We start from the raw sequence: 25877 nt of genomic DNA, 5'->3' as shown, positions 1-25877 counted from the left end.
CTCTCCGTCACCCACTCACTGAGCGCCACGGAGGCCGGAGTGGACAGTCACTCATAGGCTCAATCAACTACCTTGCCTTGGGGACCCAACCCGATATCAGTTTTGCGGTGAATTACTTGGCCCGGTTCAGCTCTAATCCAAACGACTCTCACTGGAATTCGTTATCACACCTGGACCAATACATACATACAACTCAATCTAAACGTCTTCGTCTGAGCCCGGTTGGAAATGACATGACCCCTTGGGTAGATGCGAACTGGGGAGGAGAATTCCAGCGTTCTACTTCAGGATTCATCATCACTCTCTTTGGCAGTCCAGTGGCGTGGGGTTCGCGTCGACAGAAGGTGGTGGCGACATCCACTTGTGCGGTGGAATTTATATCACTCGGATCATTGGTCGATTTCCTTTTGTTTCTTATTCCCATAATCAAATCACTTGACATCAACACAACACTCAAAATCAATTGTGATAATCGCGCGGCGGGTTTGGTTTTGGACGACAATTCTTCCAAAGGACGGATGAAGAGTTTGGAACACAATTTTTTCTTTGTTAACGACACGGTCCGCAAACACAACATACAACTCAAATGGGTTTCAACTTCAGAAAATTTGGCGGATTTTTTCACCAAGACTCTAAGGGCAAATCTTCATGCGGTATCAATGGCAAAGATCTTAATTTAATTCTATATCATCCTCAGTTCTATATCTTAATTTTTTTTTTTTTCACTGTTATCGACCTTTCCCCCGTCTCACTTTATTATCCCTTTAGATTTTTCCTTTTTTTTCTGTTTATGTGTATGCAGAGGTGTGGAGTTTGAGGGGGGATGTAGTGGAGTGGGGTGTACAAACTCCACATTTGGAGTATGGAGAGTTCAAGAGGTGGTTGGGGCGGAGCAATGGAGACTTAAGGATTCTACACTACAACAATTATTTCATGATATTGGTACCAGGATATTTATCCATTTCCAAAGATTATTTAGGTATAGTGTTTATGGATTGAAATGTCCAAAAGGAGCTGCTATAGTCTGATTAGTCTCAAAACATTGCCTAATTGGGTATTTCTTGGTGTTTCTGCCACTATATCTCAACCCGCAATGGGAATGATTTCATGATTTTGATACCATTATGATAAGAGATTTTGAAAGATTAATTTGGGTCAGCTCTTGCCCATGAAAAACCCATAATGTGGCAGCTACAGTCTCATGGGTCTCAAACAACGACCAAATTATGATTTTCTTTGTGTTTCTGCCACTATATCTCAACCAGGAGTGGTGATCATTTCATGATGTTGGTACCAGAATATTAAAAAATTTCCAAAGATTATTTTGGTATAGAGCTTATGGTTTGAAATCCCAAAAAGGAGCTGCAATAGTCTAATTAGTCTCAAAATATTGCCTAATTGGGTATTTTGTGGTGTTCCTGCCACTTTATCTGAACTGGGGCTAATATTTATTTCATGATGTTAATACCATTATAATGAGACATGTTGAGAGATTAATTTGGTTCAGCTCTTGCCCATGAAAAACCCAAAATGAGGCAGCTACAGTCTCATGAGTCTCAAAATATCACCAAATTGGGCTTTTCTTTCTGTTTCTGCCACCATATCTCAACCAGGAATAGTGATCATTTCATGATATTGGGACCAGAATATTCATCCATTTCCAAAGATTATTTTGGTATAGCTTTCATGTATGGAAATGCCCAAAATTAAGGAGCTGCTATATCCTGATTAGTCTCAAAATATTGCCTAATTGGGTATCTTTCGGTGTTTCTGCAACTGTATCTCAACCAGCAATGGGAATGATTTCGTGATGTTTATAACATTATGATAAGACATGTTGAGAAATTAATTTGGGTCAGCTCTTGACCATGAAAATCCCAAAATGTGGCAGCTACATTCTCATGAGTCTCAAAATATCACTAAATTGGGGTTTTCTTTGTGTTTCTGCCACTATATCTCAACTGGGAATGGTAATTATTTCATGATATTGGGACCAGAATATTCATCCATTTCCAAAGATTATTTTGGTATAGGTTTCATGTATGGAAATGCCCAAAAGCAGGTGTGATAGTCTGATTAGTCTCAAAATATTGCCTAATTGGGTATCTTTTGGTGTTTCTGCCACTGTATCTCAACCTGCAATGGGAATGATCTCATGATATTGATCAACACACCATACCGTAATAATCTTTGGAAATGGATGAATATTCTGGTACCAATATCATGAAATAATCACCATTCCTGGTTGAGATATGGTGGCAGAAAGAGAAAGAAAAGCCCAATTTGGTGATATTTTGAGACTCATAAAACTGTAGCTGCCTCATTTTGGGAATTTCATGGTCAAGAGCTGACCCAAATTAATCTATCAAAAAAAAAAATATAATGGTATCAATATCATGAAATAAATGTTAGCCCTGGTTCAGATACAGTGGCAGAAACACCATAAAATACCCAACTAGGCAATATTTTGAGACTAATTAGACTATTGCAGCTCCTTTTTGGGATTTCAATCCATAAGCTCTATGCCAAAATAATCTTTGGAAATTTTTTAATATTCTGGTACCAATATCATGAAATGATCAACATTCCTGGTTGGAATATAATGGCAGAAAAACAAAGAAAAACCTAATTTGGTGATTGTTTGAGACCCATGAGACTGTAGCTGCCACATTTTGGGTTTTTCATGGGCAAGAGCTGACCCAAATTAATCTCTCAAAGGCTCTTATCATAATGGTATCAATATCACAAAATCATTTCCATTGAGGGTTGAGATACAGTGGCAGAAACACCAAAAAATACCCAATCAGGCAATATTTTAAGACTAATCACACTATAGCAGCTCGTTTTGGGCATTTCCATACATGAAATCTATACCAAAATAATTTTTGGAAATGGAGCTGACCAAAATTAATCTCCCAAATCTCTTATCATAATGATATCAAAAAAAAAAATTACAACAAAACAAAACACTGCAAAAAAAATGATGTCAACTGCGTGCAGTTGACATGCGAGATCTTGAGGCATGCCCATGCTTGATCTTGAGTCAAACAATGTACCCGAGTTGACTTGAAGCCTGAGTTAAACATCATAAATGCATACCTGAGCAGTAGCTCATCACTATAACAGCCTGAGGCCAATGCTCAACCTCCCTCAGCCTTGTGCGAGGGAGTCAAAGTCCCCCCTTTCAAACCCCAGATGTAAAGGGCCAGCACTGGCCATGACCATCACCGTAAGAACCATCAGGGAGTGCAACACTCTTGATGCCAACCATTGGTCACGCGCCCCGCTTCTGCCCCCAGACGCCCTGCACAAGCTCGACCGGCTCTACAGCCTCCTGCCCCGGCTCGACCCCCTGCTCCCGCTCGTCCCCCACCTCCTCAGCAGACTCCGCTCTCTCGCCCACCTCCACGCCAGCGCCGACTCCTTCCGGGCTAGACTCGACGACGCCCTCAATGGCCTCCGCGCTACCTCCGACCGCACTGCCCACCTCTCCAAGCTCCTCAGTACTATCTAAAATAACGCGAATGCTAACCACGCCCTCGTCGACCAACGCATCGACGGCCTCTTGCTGGCCCTCGACCGCCTCAAGCCCTCCTGAAGCCCTGCGCTTGTTTTTTCTACTGCTTACATACTCGCCCGGTTGTGGGTGCTCCATCATGTGCATTCTCAGGTCTTGTTTTCCCCCCAAAAAGAAACAACCCCACCGCCTTGCCCCTGCCTTTTTGTCTGTATATCAAGTCCAGTGCCACCCAAGAGGAAAAGGAGCCACGTGCAGCAGGATTGCGGCCCAGCATCCACGCCATGCCCCATGATGGCCGCGCTCCAGATACGGTATGGTCCTGTCCAATAGGCGCAGAGAGGCAGCCCCATCTGGCGGCGGTCCGCGAGACCCGCGGTTTTGCCTGCTTTTTTACTACACAGCTAAGGCTAGTAAGCTCAAGCAACGAGAAGACAGCTTCCATCAAATCGGCTACAGTAACTGACTTTTCTAATTACAGGTGATTAAATGCAATGTCCAGGCCTCTCGATCATTCCCATTTGTCTCCAAAGTGACTGGAATCGATGCAGTGGCAATGGCCACCGATGCCATGATGAGATTCCTATGTTGGTGTTAAGGCTCCTCAATTCAGTTTTTCGCGTCTGGCCGGTGCTGATCCAGTCTTGGGTGTCGAGATGTTTTCGACGGGCGAGGTTGCTTGCTTTGGAAAGGACAAATACAAAGCTTATCTCAACGCTATCTTGGGCACCAATGTCCGACTGCCAAAGAAAAGTGTTCTCTTTTCAATCTGAGCTTATGCTGGCAAGCTGGAAATGCTACCTTTGGTCGAACGTTTGCATCGACTTGGATGACTTCATTTCTGTAAGCTTCCAAGTTATTTTTCTCTTTTCGAGCACGTAGGATAGCGTGACTCAAATGTACTTGCAATTGGACCTAGGAACACAGTATGCCCTCCAAATTTTTAGAAGCATTTTCGTCTCAAGAAGAAGCCAAAGGACAGAAAGCGGAATACTCTTTGATCGATCACTCTGCCATCGTCAATGTCGTCATGAACCATGGGTTTGCGATGCTCGTCAAGACCCCATCATAAATCCGAGTTTGAAGGTTCCAACGTGATAAGAAAAATCCATTTTGGTTAACCTTGAAACTTCTATTATTTTTGTGTTGGGTGGTAAGATGTAAAGAACCAGGTGACAAAGACTTACATCTTGAGGGTATCTTCTGACGTCTTTAGCAATCAAGTCATGGTATCTACTGTTAAGAGGATAGAAAGGGATCTTTTCGGGGGCGACTACTTCTAGGCATGATGGGCTCAGTTTTGGGGACTGCCAGCCGGTGCAGACACGGTCAATGATTGATGACAAGATTAGTTGGCCTCAATAATCGGAGATACAAAGCGATAGCGAGTTTGTAAGCCGGTGACGACTGAGAGCTTGTCCAGCTGCTGGCGTAAGTTGTCCAGCTCGACCAAGATCTCTGTGAGCGTGGGTCCGGCCTTCGAATTGAAAAAATTGACACAACTTTGACACAACTAAGAGCGGAGTCACAATCCTTCTCTGGCTAATTTGAGAGATAGAGAAAAGGGACTGCCTTTGAGCAGATAGAGGAAGGATGTAGAAAGGAGTCTGGAAAGAACAGCTGCAAGATGTGTCAGCATCTGGACTCCCATATCAATGAGTTCAACAGAGAAAAAAGGTTTTTCTCTTACGTTGCTCGTAGCTGCTTGTTTCTCAAAGCTGGCTAAGACAAGACCCAGTCAGCTTCTGTTCAATTACACGCCTTACAGCAATTTAGTCACCTCTGTCCGAGGTTTGTGCTGTACTAGGGACTAGGACTGATACGGTCTATGTACAAGGGATTTGATTCTTGACCAGCTACAGGCGAGACTCTTGTGCGGCTCGGAGGACGGCTCGCCGGTCAGGGTCTAAACAGAGAAGTGTGATCAGAAAGGGTGATGTACAGGCTGGGAAGGCGAGATTTAGTCTGGAGAGACTGACGAGATAACAGGCCTGCGCGCCGCTGTCGAACATGAAGTCCCTCGTCGATCACATGGCTGCTGCCCTCGGAGGCAAGGAACAGCACGCAACGGGCCTGCTCCACCGCCTCGCCGAACCGGCCCATTGGCAGATGGACAACCCGGCGATCGCGCTTCTCAGGAAGTCCATCAGCAGCGCTATCCTACGCCGAGCCAAATCGGACCATCAGCTTACGCTTGATCAACACATCATCGGGGCTTGAGCTACTCACGCGTGCGAAGAGGACGCCTGGATGCCTGAAGAAAGGAGACCAGGTCAGCGAGGCGGGGGTTGTCTTCCTCATTGTGCGTGGTTGCAAGCTCTTTGAAGCTCATGAGCAAGCGAGTCGTAGAGAGGGTTGTTTTTGTTAAGAGTAGCAGTTAGTTCCTGCTTGGTGCCTTTCCAGCAAACGGAGAGACAAAGTTGAATGAATCACAGAAGCAGCTTACTTGGGGAGAGCTTGGGTTGGTTTCTGAGAAAATTGGACTCGGAGTAATTTGGACTGGGTGCCTAGACCGCGAAAATTTTCAAAGTGTTGAAGCGCACAGAGGAGCGCGCGCACACATGTCATGTCACGCTCTGGTTGCCAGTGTGCACACTAGCAACTCCAAAGTCCAAGTTGGCTATTCAAAGCACATATCCACCATGAATCCAGTCACTATCATATAGTTGGTCAGTAAGCTCTTAAAAATTACATTTTGTGCCACATCACAGCCATCATTTCTGGCAGTCAGTTTGATGAGAAAAAAACTGCCTCAGCCAACTGTTTGACCAGTTTCATGAGGAGGAAACCTCCCCAAACAACCCTTTGGCCAGTTTCATGAGGAGGAACCCTCCTCTGGCAACTGGCCAATTTCATGAGGGGCAAACCTCCTCAGTAATCCATGAGTTTGATGGGGAGTTAAACTCCTGAGAAAATTGCTTGTCCAGTCTGATGAGGAGGGAAGCTCCAGAGACAACTGCTTGTCCAGTTTGATGAGGAGGAAACCTCCTCAGAAAACTGATTTTCCAGTTTGACAAGGAGGAAAACTCCTCAGAAAACTGCTTGACTAGTTTGGCAAGCACAGCTCAGTTGGAATCTGGACAAAACTGTATTTTGTCTGCTGGGTAATCCTGATGAGGAGTAGAGATGGCACTTTTGCACCCGCTGGCGGGGACCCGCCCCTTTTCAGCAGGTCAATGTGTGTCCTGAAAGGTACCCAGGGCTAGTGGAGCTAGTTCCTTGAATTTTTAAAAAAATGGAACACCCTGCACTTGCTGTGGTTATCTGCAAGGGACACAGTGAACTACTGAAGGTGGGCAGGTAAAGCCAGGGCATAGCACATTGAATCAAATACTAATTTGAATACTTGAATTGATTAAATTTGATTCAAATAATTCCCAGGCTATTTTAGGCTTGAATATTTGAGTAAAGTCAAATAATGGCTCAAAGGGGCCCATAGAGGGCTCATGCAAGCTTCTCTGGGGCCCAAAAGGCCCCAGAGGAGTTTTCATAGGCCCCCTACTGGCCCCTTTGGGGCAACAGAAAAAAGACTCTGCCTCCGAGACGCTGAATTGCGTGTCTGCCACTATGAAAAGTGGCTCTGCCACTCTCAATAGTGCATCCGCCACTATGAAAAGTGGCTCTGCCACTCTCAATAGTGCATCCGCCACTATGAAAAGTGGCTCTGCCACTCTCAATAGTGCATCCGCCACTATGAAAAGTGGCTCTGCCACTCTCAATAGTGCATCCGCCACTATGAAAAGTGGCTCTGCCACTCTCAATAGTGCATCCGCCACTATGAAACGTGGCTCTGCCACTCTCAACAGTGTGTCCACCACTATGAAAAGTGCCTTGAGCACCATGATATTTTTGACCCACAAAAATATTGTCGCCCAGTAACAGGCCGAATTTATTCACAAACAGGATGTTTTGGTGTTTTGAGTGGATTTTGGAAGGTTTTCCTTTGAGTAATTCCAAATACTCAAATATTTGACAAATCAGTATTCGAGGGCCTCAAAAAACCGTTGTATACCACCGTGCGATGCCCTGGCAGTGATGGGCAGGTACATTACAGTACTTTACAGCAGTGGAATTGGAGAATGTAAACTTCTTTTATTTATTGAAAATGCCCATTCCTGTAACGTAACAAAAAAATGATGTACTGTAATGTAAGGTAACTTTTTTAAAAAATTTCTTTTTGTCCTTTGGATAACATAACTTTTTTTGGGTGAAATTCTTTTTGAAGGGGGGTGGTATGATAAAAGATGTTCGATTGTATAAATCATGTCTTGAGCTAATTTGTGGTTAAGCCTCCCCCCCTCTCACATTGTGTGCACATATAGGTGGGGAGAGTGCCTCTGGGACTGTGAATAGTGCCTCTGACACTGTCAATAGTGCCCTGGCACTGTGAATAGTGCCTCTGGCACTGTCAATAGTGCCCTGGCACTGTGAATAGTGCCTCTGACACTGTCAATAGTGCCCTGGCACTGTGAATAGTGCCTCTGGCACTGTGAATAGTGCCTCTGGCACTGTCAATAGAGCCTTGGCACTGTGAATAGTGCCTCTGGCACTGTCAATAGGGCCCTGGCACTGTGAATAGTGCCCCGGAACTCTGAATAGTGCCTCTGGCACTATGGATAGTGCCCCTGGCACTATGGATAGTGCCCCTGGCACTATGGATAGTGCCCCTGGCACTATGGATAGTGCCCCTGGCACTATGGATAGTGCCCCTGGCACTATGGATAGTGGCACTATGAATAATGTTCCGGCACTCTGAATAGTGCCTCTGGCACTATGAATAGTGTTCAGGCACTCTGAATAGTGTTCAGGCACTCTGAATAGTGCCTCTGGCACTATGAATAGTGCCTCTGGCACTCTGGCACTATGAATAGTGCCCCGGCACTCTGAATAGTGCCTCTGGCACTATGAATAGTGCCCCGGCACTCGGAATAGTGCCTCTGGCACTATGAATAGTGCCCCGGCACTCTGAATAGTGCCTCTGGCACTATGAATAGTGCCCCGGCACTCTGAAAAGTGCCTCTGGCACTATGAATAGTGCCCCGGCACTCTGAATAGTGCCTCTGGCACTATGAATAGTGCCCCGGCACTCTGAATAGTGCCTCTGGCACTATGAATAGTGCCCCAGCACTCTGAATAGTGCCTCTGGCACTATGAATAGTGCCCCGGCACTCTGAATAGTGCCCCGGCACTCTGAATAGTGCCTCTGGCACTATGAATAGTGCCCCGGCACTCTGAATAGTGCCTCTGGCACTATGAATAGTGCCCCGGCACTCTGAATAGTGCCTCTGGCACTATGAATAGTGCCCCGGCACTCTGAATAGTGCCTCTGGCACTATGAATAGTGCCCCGGCACTCTGAATAGTGCCTCTGGCACTATGAATAGTGCCCCGGCACTCTGAATAGTGCCTCTGGCACTATGAATAGTGCCCCGGCACTCTGAATAGTGCCTCTGGCACTATGAATAGTGCCCCGGCACTCTGAATAGTGCCTCTGGCACTATGAATAGTGCCCCGGCACTCTGAATAGTGCCTCTGGCACTATGAATAGTGCCCCGGCACTCTGAATAGTGCCTCTGGCACTATGAATAGTGCCCCAGCACTCTGAATAGTGCCTCTGGCACTATGAATAGTGCCCCAGCACTCTGAATAGTGCCTCTGGCACTATGAATAGTGCCCCAGCACTCTGAATAGTGCCTCTGGCACTATGAATAGTGCCCCAGCACTCTGAATAGTGCCTCTGGCACTATGAATAGTGCCCCAGCACTCTGAATAGTGCCTCTGGCACTATGAATAGTGCCCCAGCACTCTGAATAGTGCCTCTGGCACTATGAATAGTGCCCCAGCACTCTGAATAGTGCCTCTGGCACTATGAATAGTGCCCCAGCACTCTGAATAGTGCCTCTGGCACTATGAATAGTGCCCCAGCACTCTGAATAGTGCCTCTGGCACTATGAATAGTGCCCCAGCACTCTGAATAGTGCCTCTGGCACTATGAATAGTGCCCCAGCACTCTGAATAGTGCCTCTGGCACTATGAATAGTGCCCCAGCACTCTGAATAGTGCCTCTGGCACTATGAATAGTGCCCCAGCACTCTGAATAGTGCCTCTGGCACTATGAATAGTGCCCCAGCACTCTGAATAGTGCCTCTGGCACTATGAATAGTGCCCCAGCACTCTGAATAGTGCCTCTGGCACTATGAATAGTGCCCCAGCACTCTGAATAGTGCCTCTGGCACTATGAATAGTGCCCCAGCACTCTGAATAGTGCCTCTGGCACTATGAATAGTGCCCCAGCACTCTGAATAGTGCCTCTGGCACTATGAATAGTGCCCCAGCACTCTGAATAGTGCCTCTGGCACTATGAATAGTGCCCCAGCACTCTGAATAGTGCCTCTGGCACTATGAATAGTGCCCCAGCACTCTGAATAGTGCCTCTGGCACTATGAATAGTGCCCCAGCACTCTGAATAGTGCCTCTGGCACTATGAATAGTGCCCCAGCACTCTGAATAGTGCCTCTGGCACTATGAATAGTGCCCCAGCACTCTGAATAGTGCCTCTGGCACTATGAATAGTGCCCCAGCACTCTGAATAGTGCCTCTGGCACTATGAATAGTGCCCCAGCACTCTGAATAGTGCCTCTGGCACTATGAATAGTGCCCCAGCACTCTGAATAGTGCCTCTGGCACTATGAATAGTGCCCCAGCACTCTGAATAGTGCCTCTGGCACTATGAATAGTGCCTCTGGCACTATGAATAGTGCCCCAGCACTCTGAATAGTGCCTCTGGCACTATGAATAGTGCCCCAGCACTCTGAATAGTGCCTCTGGCACTATGAATAGTGCCCCAGCACTCTGAATAGTGCCTCTGGCACTATGAATAGTGCCCCAGCACTCTGAATAGTGCCTCTGGCACTATGAATAGTGCCCCAGCACTCTGAATAGTGCCTCTGGCACTATGAATAGTGCCCCAGCACTCTGAATAGTGCCTCTGGCACTATGAATAGTGCCCCAGCACTCTGAATAGTGCCTCTGGCACTATGAATAGTGCCCCAGCACTCTGAATAGTGCCTCTGGCACTATGAATAGTGCCCCAGCACTCTGAATAGTGCCTCTGGCACTATGAATAGTGCCCCAGCACTCTGAATAGTGCCTCTGGCACTATGAATAGTGCCCCAGCACTCTGAATAGTGCCTCTGGCACTATGAATAGTGCCCCAGCACTCTGAATAGTGCCTCTGGCACTATGAATAGTGCCCCGGATCAACAGTGCGGGAGGGTACCGGGGCACTATTCACAGTGCCGGGGCACTATTCACAGTGCCGGAGGCACTATTCACAGTGCCGGGGCACTATTCACAGTGCCGGAGGCACTATTCACAGTGCCGGGGCACTATTCACAGTGCCGGAGGCACTATTCACAGTGCCGGAGGCACTATTCACAGTGCCGGAGGCACTATTCACAGTGCCGGAGGCACTATTCACAGTGCCGGAGGCACTATTCACAGTGCCGGAGGCACTATTCACAGTGCCGGGGCACTATTCACAGTGCCGGAGGCACTATTCACAGTGCCGGAGGCACTATTCACAGTGCCGGAGGCACTATTCACAGTGCCGGAGGCACTATTCACAGTGCCGGAGGCACTATTCACAGTGCCGGAGGCACTATTCACAGTGCCAGAAGCACTATTCACAGTACCGGGGCACTATTCACAGTATCGGGGCACTATTCACAGTGCCGGAGGCACTATTCACAGTACCGGGGCACTATTCACACTGCCGGAGGCACTATTCACAGTACCGGGGCACTATTCACAGTGCCGGAGGCACTATTCACAGTACCGGGGCACTATTCACAGTGCCGGAGGCACTATTCACAGTACCGGGGCACTATTCACAGTACCGGGGCACTATTCACAGTACCAGGGCACTATTTACATTGCCGGAGGAACTATTCACAGTATCGGGGCACTATTCACAGTGCCAGAAGCACTGTGGCTCTGCTCTATATTAATACCCCTTCTCACACCCACCCCGTAAAGGCATACATAGCTGATATTCCACTACAAGAAAAACTGGGTCAACCACTTGCGGTTGACATGCAGGGTGCTCTGACCAAGCTGCCATTGTAGCCCCACTTGTAATTAAATGACTGCCTTTTAGGCACAGTCACTGTGCAATGTGCACAAAGTTTGGTTGAGGGAACCCTTTGAGGAAGGTTGGAGTAACACCAAAAGCCTCCGTCAAGTTCCCACATGTCAACTGCTTACAGTTGACCCAGTTATTTTTGCAGTGTTTGGTGCATTGACAGAGCTAATTGCCTGCAATTCTTCTCATGTATGTAGTTGATGTACTGACCAGCTAAGCGTTTCTGTCATCACCAGGTGAACAATTAATCAGTGGGGGGTTGAGTGGAGCTGTATGGAATGATCAATTTAAAGCATGAGGCCATAATAAAAAATGTGGCCATGGCCTGGGTGTAGAAATGACACTGAAACAGGGATTGGCACAGAAATTAATCAGAACTGCTCAGGGCTGAAGAGTATAAAATAGATATTTATCTATGTACAACATGAGGTCAAGGTATATGTATTTTATGTACAAATAATTCAAATGTATCAATGACTTCAGGTTGTTTTTACTGCTGTGAAGAAATCAATTGGTCCAAATGAAAACATAAATCTGACAGGCCAAGGGGAGCTTGATCGGATAGGTGTTCTCGGGCTGATTTTCCAAGGTCTTGTAAAAGCTGCTTGTCGTACCAATCTCTAGGTAAGCATCTTGGGATCTTGGCTTGACTGACTGTACTGTTTGAATCGGAATTTTGTCGGCGGTTTTCAAGGAGTTGACCTGGACCAAATGCCTTCCTACTAGTTTCTTCTTTCCTTTGAACGGTGAGCATGTCAATCTTTTCTGCAAGAGAATCGGCTATCTTTGAGCGCCACGCAAGTTTGACCTTAACTTGTTTTCCATTTTCCAGGTCTTCGGTGTCTGAGTTGCATTGAGGATCTGAAAAGATTCCTTGGAATTTTTCATCCACATTTAGTCTTTGGAGTGTCTCGGTTCGGTTCTTAGAAAGCTACAGAATTTAAACATGCATGTTGTTAGATATATTGTTACAGTCACACTGCCTAGCATCTTGATACGAAAACAAACATGGAAGTAATGGACATACCGTTTTGCGCAGACGACTCTTCCGAATCAACCTCTTTTGACTTTCAGCAGAACCGGGTTTTCTTTCTTCTCTGTGTAAATCATCACGCCGTCCATTAAACCATCGGCGGATCAGAGCCATGATAGTAGAAGATTCAGCTGCAGCATGGGGGTCCATCGGGTACGCCAAGAAAGCTCCATTGGCTCGTGCGTGGAACCAGTGTCTGAGAATTAAGTTTGAAAATGCTTCATTCCACGCCGAAGAACACGGTTCATCCCAGTTGAAACACGCGTGTGGAAATTTGATTTGATTGAGGTGTGTCAAGAAGGTCGTCTTGAGTGATTCATGCAACACCTTCTTCTTCCCGTGAACGGGAGATGTGAGATTGGGGCGAGTTACCATTTGGTTGGAAATATAGTTGATAAGGCTTTCTTCAGGGTTGTCGGGGCACCAGCCAAAGTGGAACTGAGCCAATTGAGCAGGAGTAGGTGAGGTTGGCCATGGGTCTGAGTTTTTCTTGATACCTAGAAGGAGTCGCAAGAAATCGTACAATGCCTGGCAGAGGGGGGTATTGTAAGCTGGAAGTTTTGATGCAAGGTGTTTGTTTTGGGTGCGGGTTGTGTAAGAGTTAAGCTCCAAATCAAAGCGGGATGAAAATTCTTTTGGCATTTTTGGATGAGAAGTAAACAGGATATTTTGAAACGAGACAGGTAACAAAACGGGGAATCACTTGTTCGGAAATGTTAGCAGCTTACGCATAGGTTCAGGGAATCATTGGAGAAAGGAAAAATACGGAAAGGATAAAACAAAGGCATCATAGATAGGTTAGGAGGTTCAGCAAAGAAACGGATGTCGGTGTGATGTTGGGACTGAGTCAACTTAATTTCCCTCTCAATTACTATACATATATAAATAAACATAGGTGCTCAAGGTCATCATGTCTGATTGATAACAGCTTCCCAGAGAGACTTCCAACGCGTTGATATGTACCAAGAGTCCAGAGAAGAAGCGGAAAAAGGTTTTCTGCTGGAAGTGTTCACCGAGTTCCTTGTGGAACTGGCCCATGACCATCATTTGCTTGTTGGAGGGCTTGAATGGAATGCTTTAAGATTCCGATGGGAATCTGCAAGGAAGATCTGCCCGACTCCAGACGACTCCCCCCTCTAGTTCGGCCTTGAACCAAAGTCCGAAGTCCTACACACCTCGGCATTACACCTCGGCTTACCCCTCGGTACCCTTACAACTCGGTGCCATTACACCTCGGTACCCTTCCCTAACATCTCGCACCCTTACACCTCAAAGCCTTACATCTCACTGCGCGCGGGCCGAGCCCGCCTCAGCGCTCATACAGGTACTGTTGGATTACACGTAACCCGACAGTACAAGCGCTGCAAGCGCTGATGCTATACTATACAAGGTTACAAGGTGTTCTGAAATAACAGAGCTAAGATTCTGCAACAAAAGTTCATAACACAATTAGATTCCCCCCTGTCAAAAAACCCTTTTATTTCTATTCTACAGAGTATTCTTTCCGCACTTGCATGTTTCCGATGAGTGTGGTGTACACGTGGGTGCCCTGGAAGAAAACAGCGGGTAAGGGAGCAATCAAAAAATGGATAAGGTGGGTTGTTGGATGTGCCAGTTCCACAAAATGTTTTTTTTCTCATTGTTTGTGGAGGTAAGTGTGTAACCACATACCATGTTGCAGAGCAGCGGGCAATACAAGATTGTGTCCAAGTAGAGCAAACATGAGTGTTTGATGAGCTCTGTGTCATGCATTCAAGCTCGGCCCTCTCCCGTGCAGGCCCATCATTCATCAGCTTCATTATTGGCGTCTGGTACTTCAACATCTTGCTGTCGTCCGAATATCTTGGACTCGGTGGAGGTGCTATTTGGTTGTGAAGACACCGGAGCGCGAGGATTGATGTGGGCAGGTAGAGCTGAAGGAAACCCAGTTTTCTCTTTGCTATTAGTTGATATTTACATTCCATCTTCAGCGAGTTCCTGAAGAAAAAGAATTTATGCTAAGGACTACGTACGGCTGTGGCTACAAGATGAAGGACTAAATATACCAATAGCATGAGTTTGGCATCCCAAGCAAGAGTTTTCTGTGTAGGAAAAAGTGAGGAATGCTTTGCCAATGTCACTCTTGAGTTGGGAGTATGGGCAAAGCAAGCGATGGCCCAGTTCTAGCACCGCTGATGGGATAGAAATCAAGCTTAACAGTGTGGACGGCAAAGACGTGTCCCGGATTCAAGATTTCAAACCGACTCATGATGTTGTACCTCATGAAGGCCTGTCAGGATCTCCTTGGAAGATAGGTCTATTGCTTGCATGTCCAAGGCAATCCGGATGGAAACCCACAATACAAAAGTTGTGAACACACCAGATGTTATGGAGGTACTGGCCCGCCAATTTTGCCAGAGAAATTTAATTTCCGCCCCTGGACTGCCAAGTTGGCCAGTCTTTTGCCAAAGTTGGCCAAGTTGTGGCACTGAACCGCCATCCATGCCAAGGAACATCGGAAACAGACCCCTCCTCGGTTAGATCACCGCAGCGGTGCCCGGGCTGTAAGCCCGAACCGGTACATCCGTCTCAACAGGCAACCTGAGGTACATATACCCTTGGTGACCGGTATTGAAAGAAAACCTGAATGAAGGAAATACATCCAATCCCAGTAAGATATTGTGGCTTCTAATGTACATGCCCTTAAAACTTGTACATTTTCAATGAACACTGATGGACTGGAATGCAGATCATGGATTTCCTGCATTCAAAATCATGGGATAATGTTTTGATAAATCATTATAGGAAATTTATGGATGAATAAAATTCACCCAGGGTGACCTATTCAACTGGCCATCTATCAGATATCAGCCTTGATATGTGCTGCCACTAAGAACTTCAAACCAATTCATCCACAGAGTATGTCAAACTCCACAATCTTATTTCAAAGATTGATACAATTTAATTGTAAATAAAATTTCCATTGGAAAATATTTCTAAAAATCCAGATCCTTCCCTGAAAAACCATATCTCTCCCCTCTACTCCCTCCTTCCCCCAAATCACAGCAACTTCCTGCTGGCAGGAACCAATATTTGATCCTCAATAAAGTCCAAACCACTCAGATTTCTGGAAATTTTATTTCAGAATACAATCAGGAACACTTGAAAGTACCCCAAAAGAGATGGCTGGAACTAGTAAATCTAATATTTTTCAACAGATCTTGCACATTTTTTTTTGAGGGAACCCCCTGAATGCAACTTATATTTAATCCTCAATACCTTCCAAACAAATGGGATTTCTCAAAATTTTACTTCAGAATATAATACAACACATTCAAAAGAACCCTCAGAGGAATGACTGTGATTGGGAGAGCTTGAATAAGATTCCTAGAAGTCCTTCTATCCTATTTCGGAAGGAAAATCCAGGGTGAGGTCAATCTTTGATCCTCAATAAATTTCAAACTGCCTGGATTTCTGGAAATTTTGTTTCAGAATTAAATCTGGTACACTGAAAACTCCCTAATACCCGTTGCATGGCATTGGGGAAGATTGGAGGACTTCCGGTCGGAATCTGCGGGTCTCCCAGAACTGATCTGGACCCCAAAAAGCTAGATTTCCCTGCAAAAATCTAGACTTTTTGGGTCTATATTGACATCTGCAAGAGTCCCATATCGCCCGGGAAGTCCTCCATTTAATCATATTTTTAATAGCTCTTACTCACATATTTTTAGGGAAGACCCTGAATGCAACCTGCATTCAATCCTCCATATCTACCAAACAACCTGAATTTCTCAAAATGTTCTGTGGGTACAGGTACCGGGTTGTTTTTTGACCAAAAGGTGGCACCTGGTACCCGCAGTACCCGGGGAGGTGTACCCGTGATACTTGCTCTCAAAAAGTTGTATAATATGGTGGTGGTTGGTGGTGAGCAGCCTCAGCGCTCGCACTGTCGGATTACGTGCAGTACCTGTAGGAGCGCTGAGGCGCGCTCGGCCCGCGGTTGGTGGTGAGAAGCCTCAGCGCTTGTACTGTCGGATTATGTGTAATCCGACAGTACCTGTATGAGCGCTGAGGCGCGCTCGGCCCGCGCGCAGTGAGATGTAAGGGTGTGAGGTGTAAAGGGTTCAAGGTGTTGCGCACAGCAAAAAGAATATTAGATCAACCAGCAAGAAACCTACGTACATTAGTTTTAATTTGGCCTATAAGTCAAGAGCCAATTAGCGAAGTTAGCTGCGGATCAAACAGAAACGGACTAAAGTTGCACTGAATTCGATGACAGTCATTGTGATCAGATTACAATAAGAAGGTACTAGTCGGTCGGCCATGAAGAATCTTTCGAGTTTGTTGATCATCAGTAGTGCTCTTTTGTCGCAAGTCCTCTCCAAATCCGGAAGCACCCCTGTTGAAAGCGCTTTGGTTCCAAAGATTTCGCCTAGTTGCTCCCTTCCACCATTGTTGGCTAGATGAATCAATGAATCGGTCATTGATCCGATTGTAGTTGCTATGTAATGGGCATCGGAATACTTTAGAAGAAATTTCAAGGAGATGCGGAAACGTTAAGGACGTCCTCCAGTAGGCCATGCACATTTATGCGCAACTTTCAGACAGGTAATAAAACTAACCGCGTTCAAGGAACTGTTGTTATAGACCAGCTGGTCAAGGAAAAACTGATGGCAGACCGAAGGCAAGTTGTTGGTCTGATCTCGCACGTGGGAAAGGGCAACGACGATTGCCTGTGAGAATCAATAGAGATGTGCCAATCAATCAGTACACAGCGCGACATCACTGGATATATAAAAAAACAGACCTTGCGGATGAAATAATCGGCAAAGTTGTTGAATTGGTTGGGCTTAGGGATTGCTCTGATGTTCCATGGACTGTCAGGTTCGACTTGGGGATGATAACAGTAGCGTGTTTGGAAGAGTTTGAGGAGATAAAAGGCCCAGAAAGCCGCACCGACTGTTTGCACACTGTGGTTTTGAAAAGTAAAAGAAAGAAAGAAAGAGGGGGGGGGGTTCAAATATGCAGATGGATGGATAGGTTGATCGAGTAAAAGTTCCAAACAAACCGAGACGAGGGCCAAGACGGCCTCAACCCGGATTCTGAAACAGGACTCCGGGATGAGAACAACTCGGCACAAGTGACTCGAGACAATCTTTGAAGGTAGAGTTTTCAACGCTTTGACCGCCTGAGATAACCAAAAGGAATCCCGGTCAGCTTTTTGTGTTGCTGAGCCAGACAGGGGGGAGATGGGATGTGGTTTCTTACCTGTAGTTGAGCGACGACATTGCGGTCCCTCTGAAGTTGTTCTAGCCACATGAACTCTTTCATCTCAAATCTGAAGTCACAGATCCATTCGACCTCAACATCCAGATGAATCCACTCAACGTTCGATTGAGTGATAAACAGGTCCTCTTCTTCCATCCAATCTCTCACTTTCCATCGATCGCGCTCCTCTTGTGAACGCTCCCAGGGCGGATAAGTAAACGTTTCGCTCGAGTTTTCCGTGAGATCAGCAGGGGCTTGGTTGGATGAAGCGTATCGGCGACTGGAACGCTTGAATTTCTCATTCTTGTGGTTAGAGGGCAGCTCGTAGCGCTTGAAAGGTTCCTTGATATCGAGCACATGTTCGTAAGGAATACCGTCACATTCTTGGATTCTGTTCGACATTTGTCCTTCGAACCGATCGACTGGTTTCACGTTGCGCTTCTCCGCCCAAGTGGTCCAATCATCTTGGTAGTACTGCTTTGATCGGTTGAGTTGCCTCAAGGTGAGCTCGTGGGTTAACTTTTTCCGATTGAAATACGCGGTGACTTGGAAGACTGGACAACCAGAGGCAGATCCATTGGTCAGCCCAAGATTTCAGCTTGTTTCCATTCAATTTCCGACAGATGCGCAGGAAGCTGCTGGTCGATAGCATGTTATCCCGCATTTCGCCCGAAATCGCAGGGAGGAAGATTTTTGGGATGACCCGACTCAAGCCGAGAGATGTACCACCGCCTGATCGTCTGAGATGTCGATCGAGAATATAAAGTGTGAGGCTTGCTTTGAGATTGACGAAACCTAGAACTTCAGTGTCGAACGGCAATGGCAGCCGGGTTGGCAGATCGGTGGTTTATCGACATCCGATTCGACGCATTTGATGATTTCCTTCTTGATCCAATATCGGTAGTCATTCGTACCCCAGATTGCCTTGAAATATAGGCCGGTGATGTAGAGGGAGAGGCCGTTGATGAGCCATGTGTCGGAGGGAGCTTTGGGGATGATATTGATGCCAATCCACTGGTTGGCGAGGGATTGGACGGGGATTGGCTTGGTTTTGAGAACTTGGTCAATGAGTTGGGCTGGGTAGAGTAAATCGGCCGGATAGAGGGTCAGGGTGGCTGAGTTGAATGTGGCGCCAATGGAATGGGTGGCAGAGGACATGTCGAGAAAGACGAGTTTTGAGTAAAAATACGATGTCAGCTACTACGATGTCAGCTACTGAGTGATGTGTTACAAGATGAGGGAGATGGATTGGCAAGCTCTGGAGGGCAGACCGCAGCTGTGCCTTGCCAGCAACCAGAGCAACCGTAGACAGAGATGCAGGAAAATTGACTTACTTTGTCATGGGTTGTCAACGAAGATCATTCGCTGCCTCAGCTATGTGGATTGGACACGGAATTCTTTTTGGACTGTTTTGCATAAATCTCAATATGCATACATATCTGGTTTGTAACGTTGAAGTGATTTTCACATTTCTGGGAAACAAAAGAAAGCCCATGTGAGATGTGAATGAAATGGGCCAGGTTGATCCAGTTCTAGGTTCTGCATCACAAAGCCACCAAGTGGACAAAATGAGTGGTAGTCAGACTCAAATGAGGTTCACAAGTGTTAATATTTTGGGTGAGTTATGTAGCAAGCTGAAAAAGAAAGAATGTCCAGTGCAATATTGTATGGTCACTTGATCAGGCATGATTCCTGCCAAATTATTATGAATATTTGCTATGATGGAGGAAATCCAGCAAACTTGATCAATCTTGGTAAAGAGCACTTGCAGAATGCTCACAGATTTTATGGGCTCCTTGAACCACTTTGAAATATGTACAATGCTACAATGAAACTGGTTAAAGTCTAGGTGTACTATAAAAATACATGACGTCATTGTCATGAGGAAGCAGGGCAATTATACAAGCAACCAACTTGGATCATGGTTATTTGTATATAAGCCTCCTAATATGCAACCCTTCATCAAGAACTGAGCAAATACCAGCACAATCTATCTTTTTGTGAACCCATTGAGACAATTAACAGACATGTGGTGTAATTTCTTCTTCTTTTTGCTTCTCATTTCTCTTTGTGAAGCTCTCTCTCTCTCTCCAAATAAGAAATGGGCAGATTCCAGCTTGAAATAATTCCCCAACACATCAATCATCAATGGTGCAGTCATCAATGGCTGCAGCCTCCATGCAATAATTGTGAAATCAGAGCTAGACTTGGGGACACAAAATTTTGCAGCCAAGAGAACTTAAGGCTTCACAGCTAGTGCCCAGTTGAATGAATTAGGTATGACTAATTTTTTTCAATTTGTATCACTGGTTAAATGAGAAGAGTTTGTTTCCAATATTCCTTCTTTTGTTTCTGGACACTGGAACAAGGCCTCGAGAACAGTCTTGGGCAATATTCATAGTGCCTCTGGCACTATTCACAGTGCCAGGGCACTATTCATAGTGCCAGGGCACTATTCATAGTGCCAGAGGCACTATTCATAGTGCCAGGGCACTATTCATAGTGCCAGGGCACTATTCATAGTGCCAGAGGCACTATTCATAGTGCCAGGGCACTATTCATAGTGCCAGGGCACTATTCATAGTGCCAGGGCACTATTCATAGTGCCAGGGCACTATTCATAGTGCCAGAGGCACTATTCATAGTGCCAGGGCACTATTCATAGTGCCAGAGGCACTATTCATAGTGCCAGAGGCACTATTCATAGTGCCAGGGCACTATTCATAGTGCCAGAGGCACTATTCATAGTGCCAGGGCACTATTCATAGTGCCAGAGGCACTATTCATAGTGCCAGGGCACTATTCATAGTGCCAGAGGCACTATTCATAGTGCCAGGGCACTATTCATAGTGCCAGAGGCACTATTCATAGTGCCAGGGCACTATTCATAGTGCCAGAGGCACTATTCATAGTGCCAGGGCACTATTCATAGTGCCAGAGGCACTATTCATAGTGCCAGGGCACTATTCATAGTGCCAGGGCACTATTCATAGTGCCAGAGGCACTATTCATAGTGCCAGGGCACTATTCATAGTGCCAGAGGCACTATTCATAGTGCCAGGGCACTATTCATAGTGCCAGAGGCACTATTCATAGTGCCAGGGCACTATTCATAGTGCCAGAGGCACTATTCATAGTGCCAGAGGCACTATTCATAGTGCCAGAGGCACTATTCATAGTGCCAGAGGCACTATTCATAGTGCCAGAGGCACTATTCATAGTGCCAGAGGCACTATTCATAGTGCCAGAGGCACTATTCATAGTGCCAGAGGCACTATTCATAGTGCCAGAGGCACTATTCATAGTGCCAGAGGCACTATTCATAGTGCCAGAGGCACTATTCATAGTGCCAGAGGCACTATTCATAGTGCCAGAGGCACTATTCATAGTGCCAGAGGCACTATTCATAGTGCCAGAGGCACTATTCATAGTGCCAGAGGCACTATTCATAGTGCCAGAGGCACTATTCATAGTGCCAGAGGCACTATTCATAGTGCCAGAGGCACTATTCATAGTGCCAGAGGCACTATTCATAGTGCCAGAGGCACTATTCATAGTGCCAGAGGCACTATTCATAGTGCCAGAGGCACTATTCATAGTGCCAGAGGCACTATTCATAGTGCCAGAGGCACTATTCATAGTGCCAGAGGCACTATTCATAGTGCCAGAGGCACTATTCATAGTGCCAGAGGCACTATTCATAGTGCCAGAGGCACTATTCATAGTGCCAGAGGCACTATTCATAGTGCCAGAGGCACTATTCATAGTGCCAGAGGCACTATTCATAGTGCCAGAGGCACTATTCATAGTGCCAGAGGCACTATTCATAGTGCCAGAGGCACTATTCATAGTGCCAGAGGCACTATTCATAGTGCCAGAGGCACTATTCATAGTGCCAGAGGCACTATTCATAGTGCCAGAGGCACTATTCATAGTGCCAGAGGCACTATTCATAGTGCCAGAGGCACTATTCATAGTGCCGGGGCACTATTCATAGTGCCAGAGGCACTATTCAGAGTGCCAGAGGCACTATTCATAGTGCCAGAGGCACTATTCAGAGTGCCAGAGGCACTATTCATAGTGCCAGAGGCACTATTCATAGTGCCAGTCTGGCACTATTCATAGTGCCAGAGGCACTATTCAGAGTGCCGGGGCACTATTCATAGTGCCAGAGGCACTATTCAGAGTGCCGGGGCACTATTCATAGTGCCAGAGGCACTATTCAGAGTGCCGGGGCACTATTCATAGTGCCAGAGGCACTATTCAGAGTGCCGGGGCACTATTCATAGTGCCAGAGGCACTATTCAGAGTGCCGGGGCACTATTCATGGTGCCAGAGGCACTATTCAGAGTGCCGGGGCACTATTCATAGTGCCAGAGGCACTATTCAGAGTGCCGGGGCACTATTCATAGTGCCAGAGGCACTATTCAGAGTGCCGGGGCACTATTCATAGTGCCAGAGGCACTATTCAGAGTGCCGGGGCACTATTCATAGTGCCAGAGGCACTATTCAGAGTGCCGGGGCACTATTCATAGTGCCAGAGGCACTATTCAGAGTGCCGGGGCACTATTCATAGTGCCAGAGGCACTATTCAGAGTGCCGGGGCACTATTCATAGTGCCAGAGGCACTATTCAGAGTGCCGGGGCACTATTCATAGTGCCAGAGGCACTATTCAGAGTGCCGGGGCACTATTCATAGTGCCAGAGGCACTATTCAGAGTGCCGGGGCACTATTCATAGTGCCAGAGGCACTATTCAGAGTGCCGGGGCACTATTCATAGTGCCAGAGGCACTATTCAGAGTGCCGGGGCACTATTCAGAGTGCCGGGGCACTATTCATAGTGCCAGAGGCACTATTCAGAGTGCCGGGGCACTATTCATAGTGCCAGAGGCACTATTCAGAGTGCCGGGGCACTATTCATAGTGCCAGAGGCACTATTCAGAGTGCCGGGGCACTATTCATAGTGCCAGAGGCACTATTCAGAGTGCCGGGGCACTATTCATAGTGCCAGAGGCACTATTCAGAGTGCCGGGGCACTATTCATAGTGCCAGAGGCACTATTCAGAGTGCCGGGGCACTATTCATAGTGCCAGAGGCACTATTCAGAGTGCCGGGGCACTATTCATAGTGCCAGAGGCACTATTCAGAGTGCCGGGGCACTATTCATAGTGCCAGAGGCACTATTCAGAGTGCCGGGGCACTATTCATAGTGCCAGAGGCACTATTCAGAGTGCCGGGGCACTATTCATAGTGCCAGAGGCACTATTCAGAGTGCCGGGGCACTATTCATAGTGCCAGAGGCACTATTCAGAGTGCCGGGGCACTATTCATAGTGCCAGAGGCACTATTCAGAGTGCCGGGGCACTATTCATAGTGCCAGAGGCACTATTCAGAGTGCCGGGGCACTATTCATAGTGCCACAGGCACTATTCAGAGTGCCGGGGCACTATTCATAGTGCCAGAGGCACTATTCAGAGTGCCGGGGCACTATTCATAGTGCCAGAGGCACTATTCAGAGTGCCGGGGCACTATTCATAGTGCCAGAGGCACTATTCAGAGTGCCGGGGCACTATCCATAGTGCCAGAGGCACTATTCAGAGTGCCGGGGCACTATTCATAGTGCCAGAGGCACTATTCAGAGTGCTGGGGCACTATTCATAGTGCCAGAGGCACTATTCAGAGTGCCGGGGCACTATTCATAGTGCCAGAGGCACTATTCAGAGTGCCGGGGCACTATTCATAGTGCCAGAGGCACTATTCAGAGTGCCGGGGCACTATTCATAGTGCCAGAGGCACTATTCAGAGTGCCGGGGCACTATTCATAGTGCCAGAGGCACTATTCAGAGTGCCGGGGCACTATTCATAGTGCCAGAGGCACTATTCAGAGTGCCGGGGCACTATTCATAGTGCCAGAGGCACTATTCAGAGTGCCGGGGCACTATTCATAGTGCCAGAGGCACTATTCAGAGTGCCGGGGCACTATTCATAGTGCCAGAGGCACTATTCAGAGTGCCGGGGCACTATTCATAGTGCCAGAGGCACTATTCAGAGTGCCGGGGCACTATTCATAGTGCCAGAGGCACTATTCATAGTGCCAGAGGCACTATTCATAGTGCCAGAGGCACTATTCAGAGTGCCAGAGGCACTCATATTTGCGTGGTGCTTCTGAGGACATCTTCCTGATCACCGCTGTGCCATCCAATCTGTTAATCAAATTATTCAAAAAAACAGACTTTGTTGGCTGCTTTGAAAAATTGTTCTCGCAAAGTGCTCAAGAATATAAGCCAGCCACAACACTTCCCAATCCATCCATCCCTCAAGATGCCCTCATTGAGCATCTCAACATATATATTTTCCCTACAGTATTTTTGTCTGCGTATTATTTCTCTTGAGAATCCATTTTCCACACAACAATACTCTTGTTCACCATTTAAAAAGGCTTGTAATTCTAACTGATGCCCATGATCACACAAATGGATAAAAAATTTACAGTTGAAATCTTATGCAAAATGGAGAAAGTGTTCTATTCAGGAAAACAGTTCAAAACTGTAGACTACCATCGTCGTACCACAACCATCACATGAAGATATACACGCCAATAATACAAAATCCAAGTGAAGAGAAAAAATTTAAGGATTTGTGAGGAGGGTTCACTGAGTTGATTCCTTGTCGAATTTCGGCTTGTGTGGCCTGAGATTTGACTGAGCTTCTTCCAAACCACCCATTGAGGAAGCCGTTTGAGGTGTGATTTGGATGAGCTGGCTGAATGTGCTGAGTTCGTTGAGTCCTTGAATGGTATGGCTGAACTCGCTGGAATTCGAAATCGGCTAGATGTTTACCTGAAAATGAACACATGAAGTGGGTCGGTCAGGCAAGCAGTAATTAGGTGCAAATAATATGCAAGTTACTAACCACCTCTTTGAGCGATTTCATGTACTGGACAAGTTTGCTGGCAGAAAGGATGGAGATCCATGCGCGAGGTGTGCAATCGAACTGCGCTACGGGTAAGTCCTAAGCATTCTTTGCAGGGCTTCACGTTTAATATTCCGAGTCTGCTTCCTCGGCAAGAGTCCAGATGAGGGCAATGATAGTACACGGCTGAGGTTTTGCGCTTCATGATTGCGTCGGGGATATGGAGATTAACAACAGCAAAGACAACTTGATGGAATCGGCAGCGTTGTGTATTTATGTAGTTGAAGACAATTCGTGTGGCATGTAGTATGTAGTAATCATGAAATGAAAATCAGGTCTTCTCAGAAGCAAATGGGGGGGCACTGAGAGCGAATCAAAGTAAGCGCTGAACCTCCCACGGTTGAAAACGAAAGGCACTTGGAAATAAACCTTTGTTGTCCAAGGCTCCCGCAATAGGGGTTTATAGTATCCTTTCAAGTTGCTAAGGGTGGACTTTGCCATTGATTCAATTTTTCTATTGCCTACCATTCTAATCAACTGATTCATCATATGTAGCCGCACATACACCCTGCCCCAGTCTCAAATCTCGACACATCAGAACTTCAACCACCAGAACATTCCCGAGCTGCATCGTCTGCACAATGGAATCCGCTCAAGATCTCACCAAGCCAAAGCCGACAGCTCCCTGTGTGGGACAACATGGACCGAATATGTCGGATATTGTTGAAGATCCGTTATTTCTCAAAATAAAAACAATACTTGCGAAAAAGAACCAGAAAATACAAAACTTGAATCTGCTAATCAAAAGCTTGGAGGACGAACATCAGGAGGAAACCACCTCGCTAAAATCAGTTGTTGAGCAGAGCCAGAATCGAGAGATCGAGTTGCAGAACCAGGTTGAATCTCGAAGCAATTCTTTGTTGGAGGCCAAGGAGAAGATTGCAAACCTTGAACGTTTGCTTGAAAATAGTAAAAAGAAACGACTTTGCGTTCGAAGTGAGTCTTCAATTTCCCAACAAGTTAGA

The 25877-nt window shown here is 46.5% G+C and overlaps 3 protein-coding genes across 3 annotated transcripts; all 3 read right to left on the bottom strand.

Annotated features, from left to right (window-relative positions):
* Nucleotides 1-12149: 12149 nt before the first annotated feature.
* On the bottom strand, nt 12150-12842 carry PtA15_11A214 (uncharacterized protein; the record flags this gene model as incomplete). Its single annotated transcript, XM_053161100.1, has 2 exons — nt 12150-12590; nt 12687-12842. The coding sequence occupies 2 exons, from the start codon at nt 12840-12842 to the stop codon at nt 12150-12152; spliced, it is 597 nt and encodes a 198-aa protein (XP_053025080.1).
* A 4055-nt stretch (nt 12843-16897) lies between these two features.
* PtA15_11A213 (uncharacterized protein) lies at nt 16898-19097 on the bottom strand (the record flags this gene model as incomplete). The annotated part of the gene is made up of 8 exons (XM_053161099.1): nt 16898-17194; nt 17294-17404; nt 17479-17561; nt 17632-17641; nt 17740-17859; nt 17940-18493; nt 18561-18671; nt 18755-19097. The coding sequence occupies 8 exons, from the start codon at nt 19095-19097 to the stop codon at nt 16898-16900; spliced, it is 1629 nt and encodes a 542-aa protein (XP_053025079.1).
* A 5493-nt stretch (nt 19098-24590) lies between these two features.
* On the bottom strand, nt 24591-25057 carry PtA15_11A212 (uncharacterized protein; the record flags this gene model as incomplete). Its single annotated transcript, XM_053161098.1, has 2 exons — nt 24591-24750; nt 25035-25057. The coding sequence occupies 2 exons, from the start codon at nt 25055-25057 to the stop codon at nt 24591-24593; spliced, it is 183 nt and encodes a 60-aa protein (XP_053025078.1).
* Between the last annotated feature and the right edge of the window lie 820 nt (nt 25058-25877).

This window comes from Puccinia triticina, chromosome 11A, assembly GCF_026914185.1.
Source record: "Puccinia triticina chromosome 11A, complete sequence".
NCBI lineage: Eukaryota > Fungi > Basidiomycota > Pucciniomycetes > Pucciniales > Pucciniaceae > Puccinia > Puccinia triticina.
The sequence above is the reverse complement of the archived record's forward strand: the minus strand, read 5'-3'. Positions and strand labels throughout refer to the sequence as shown.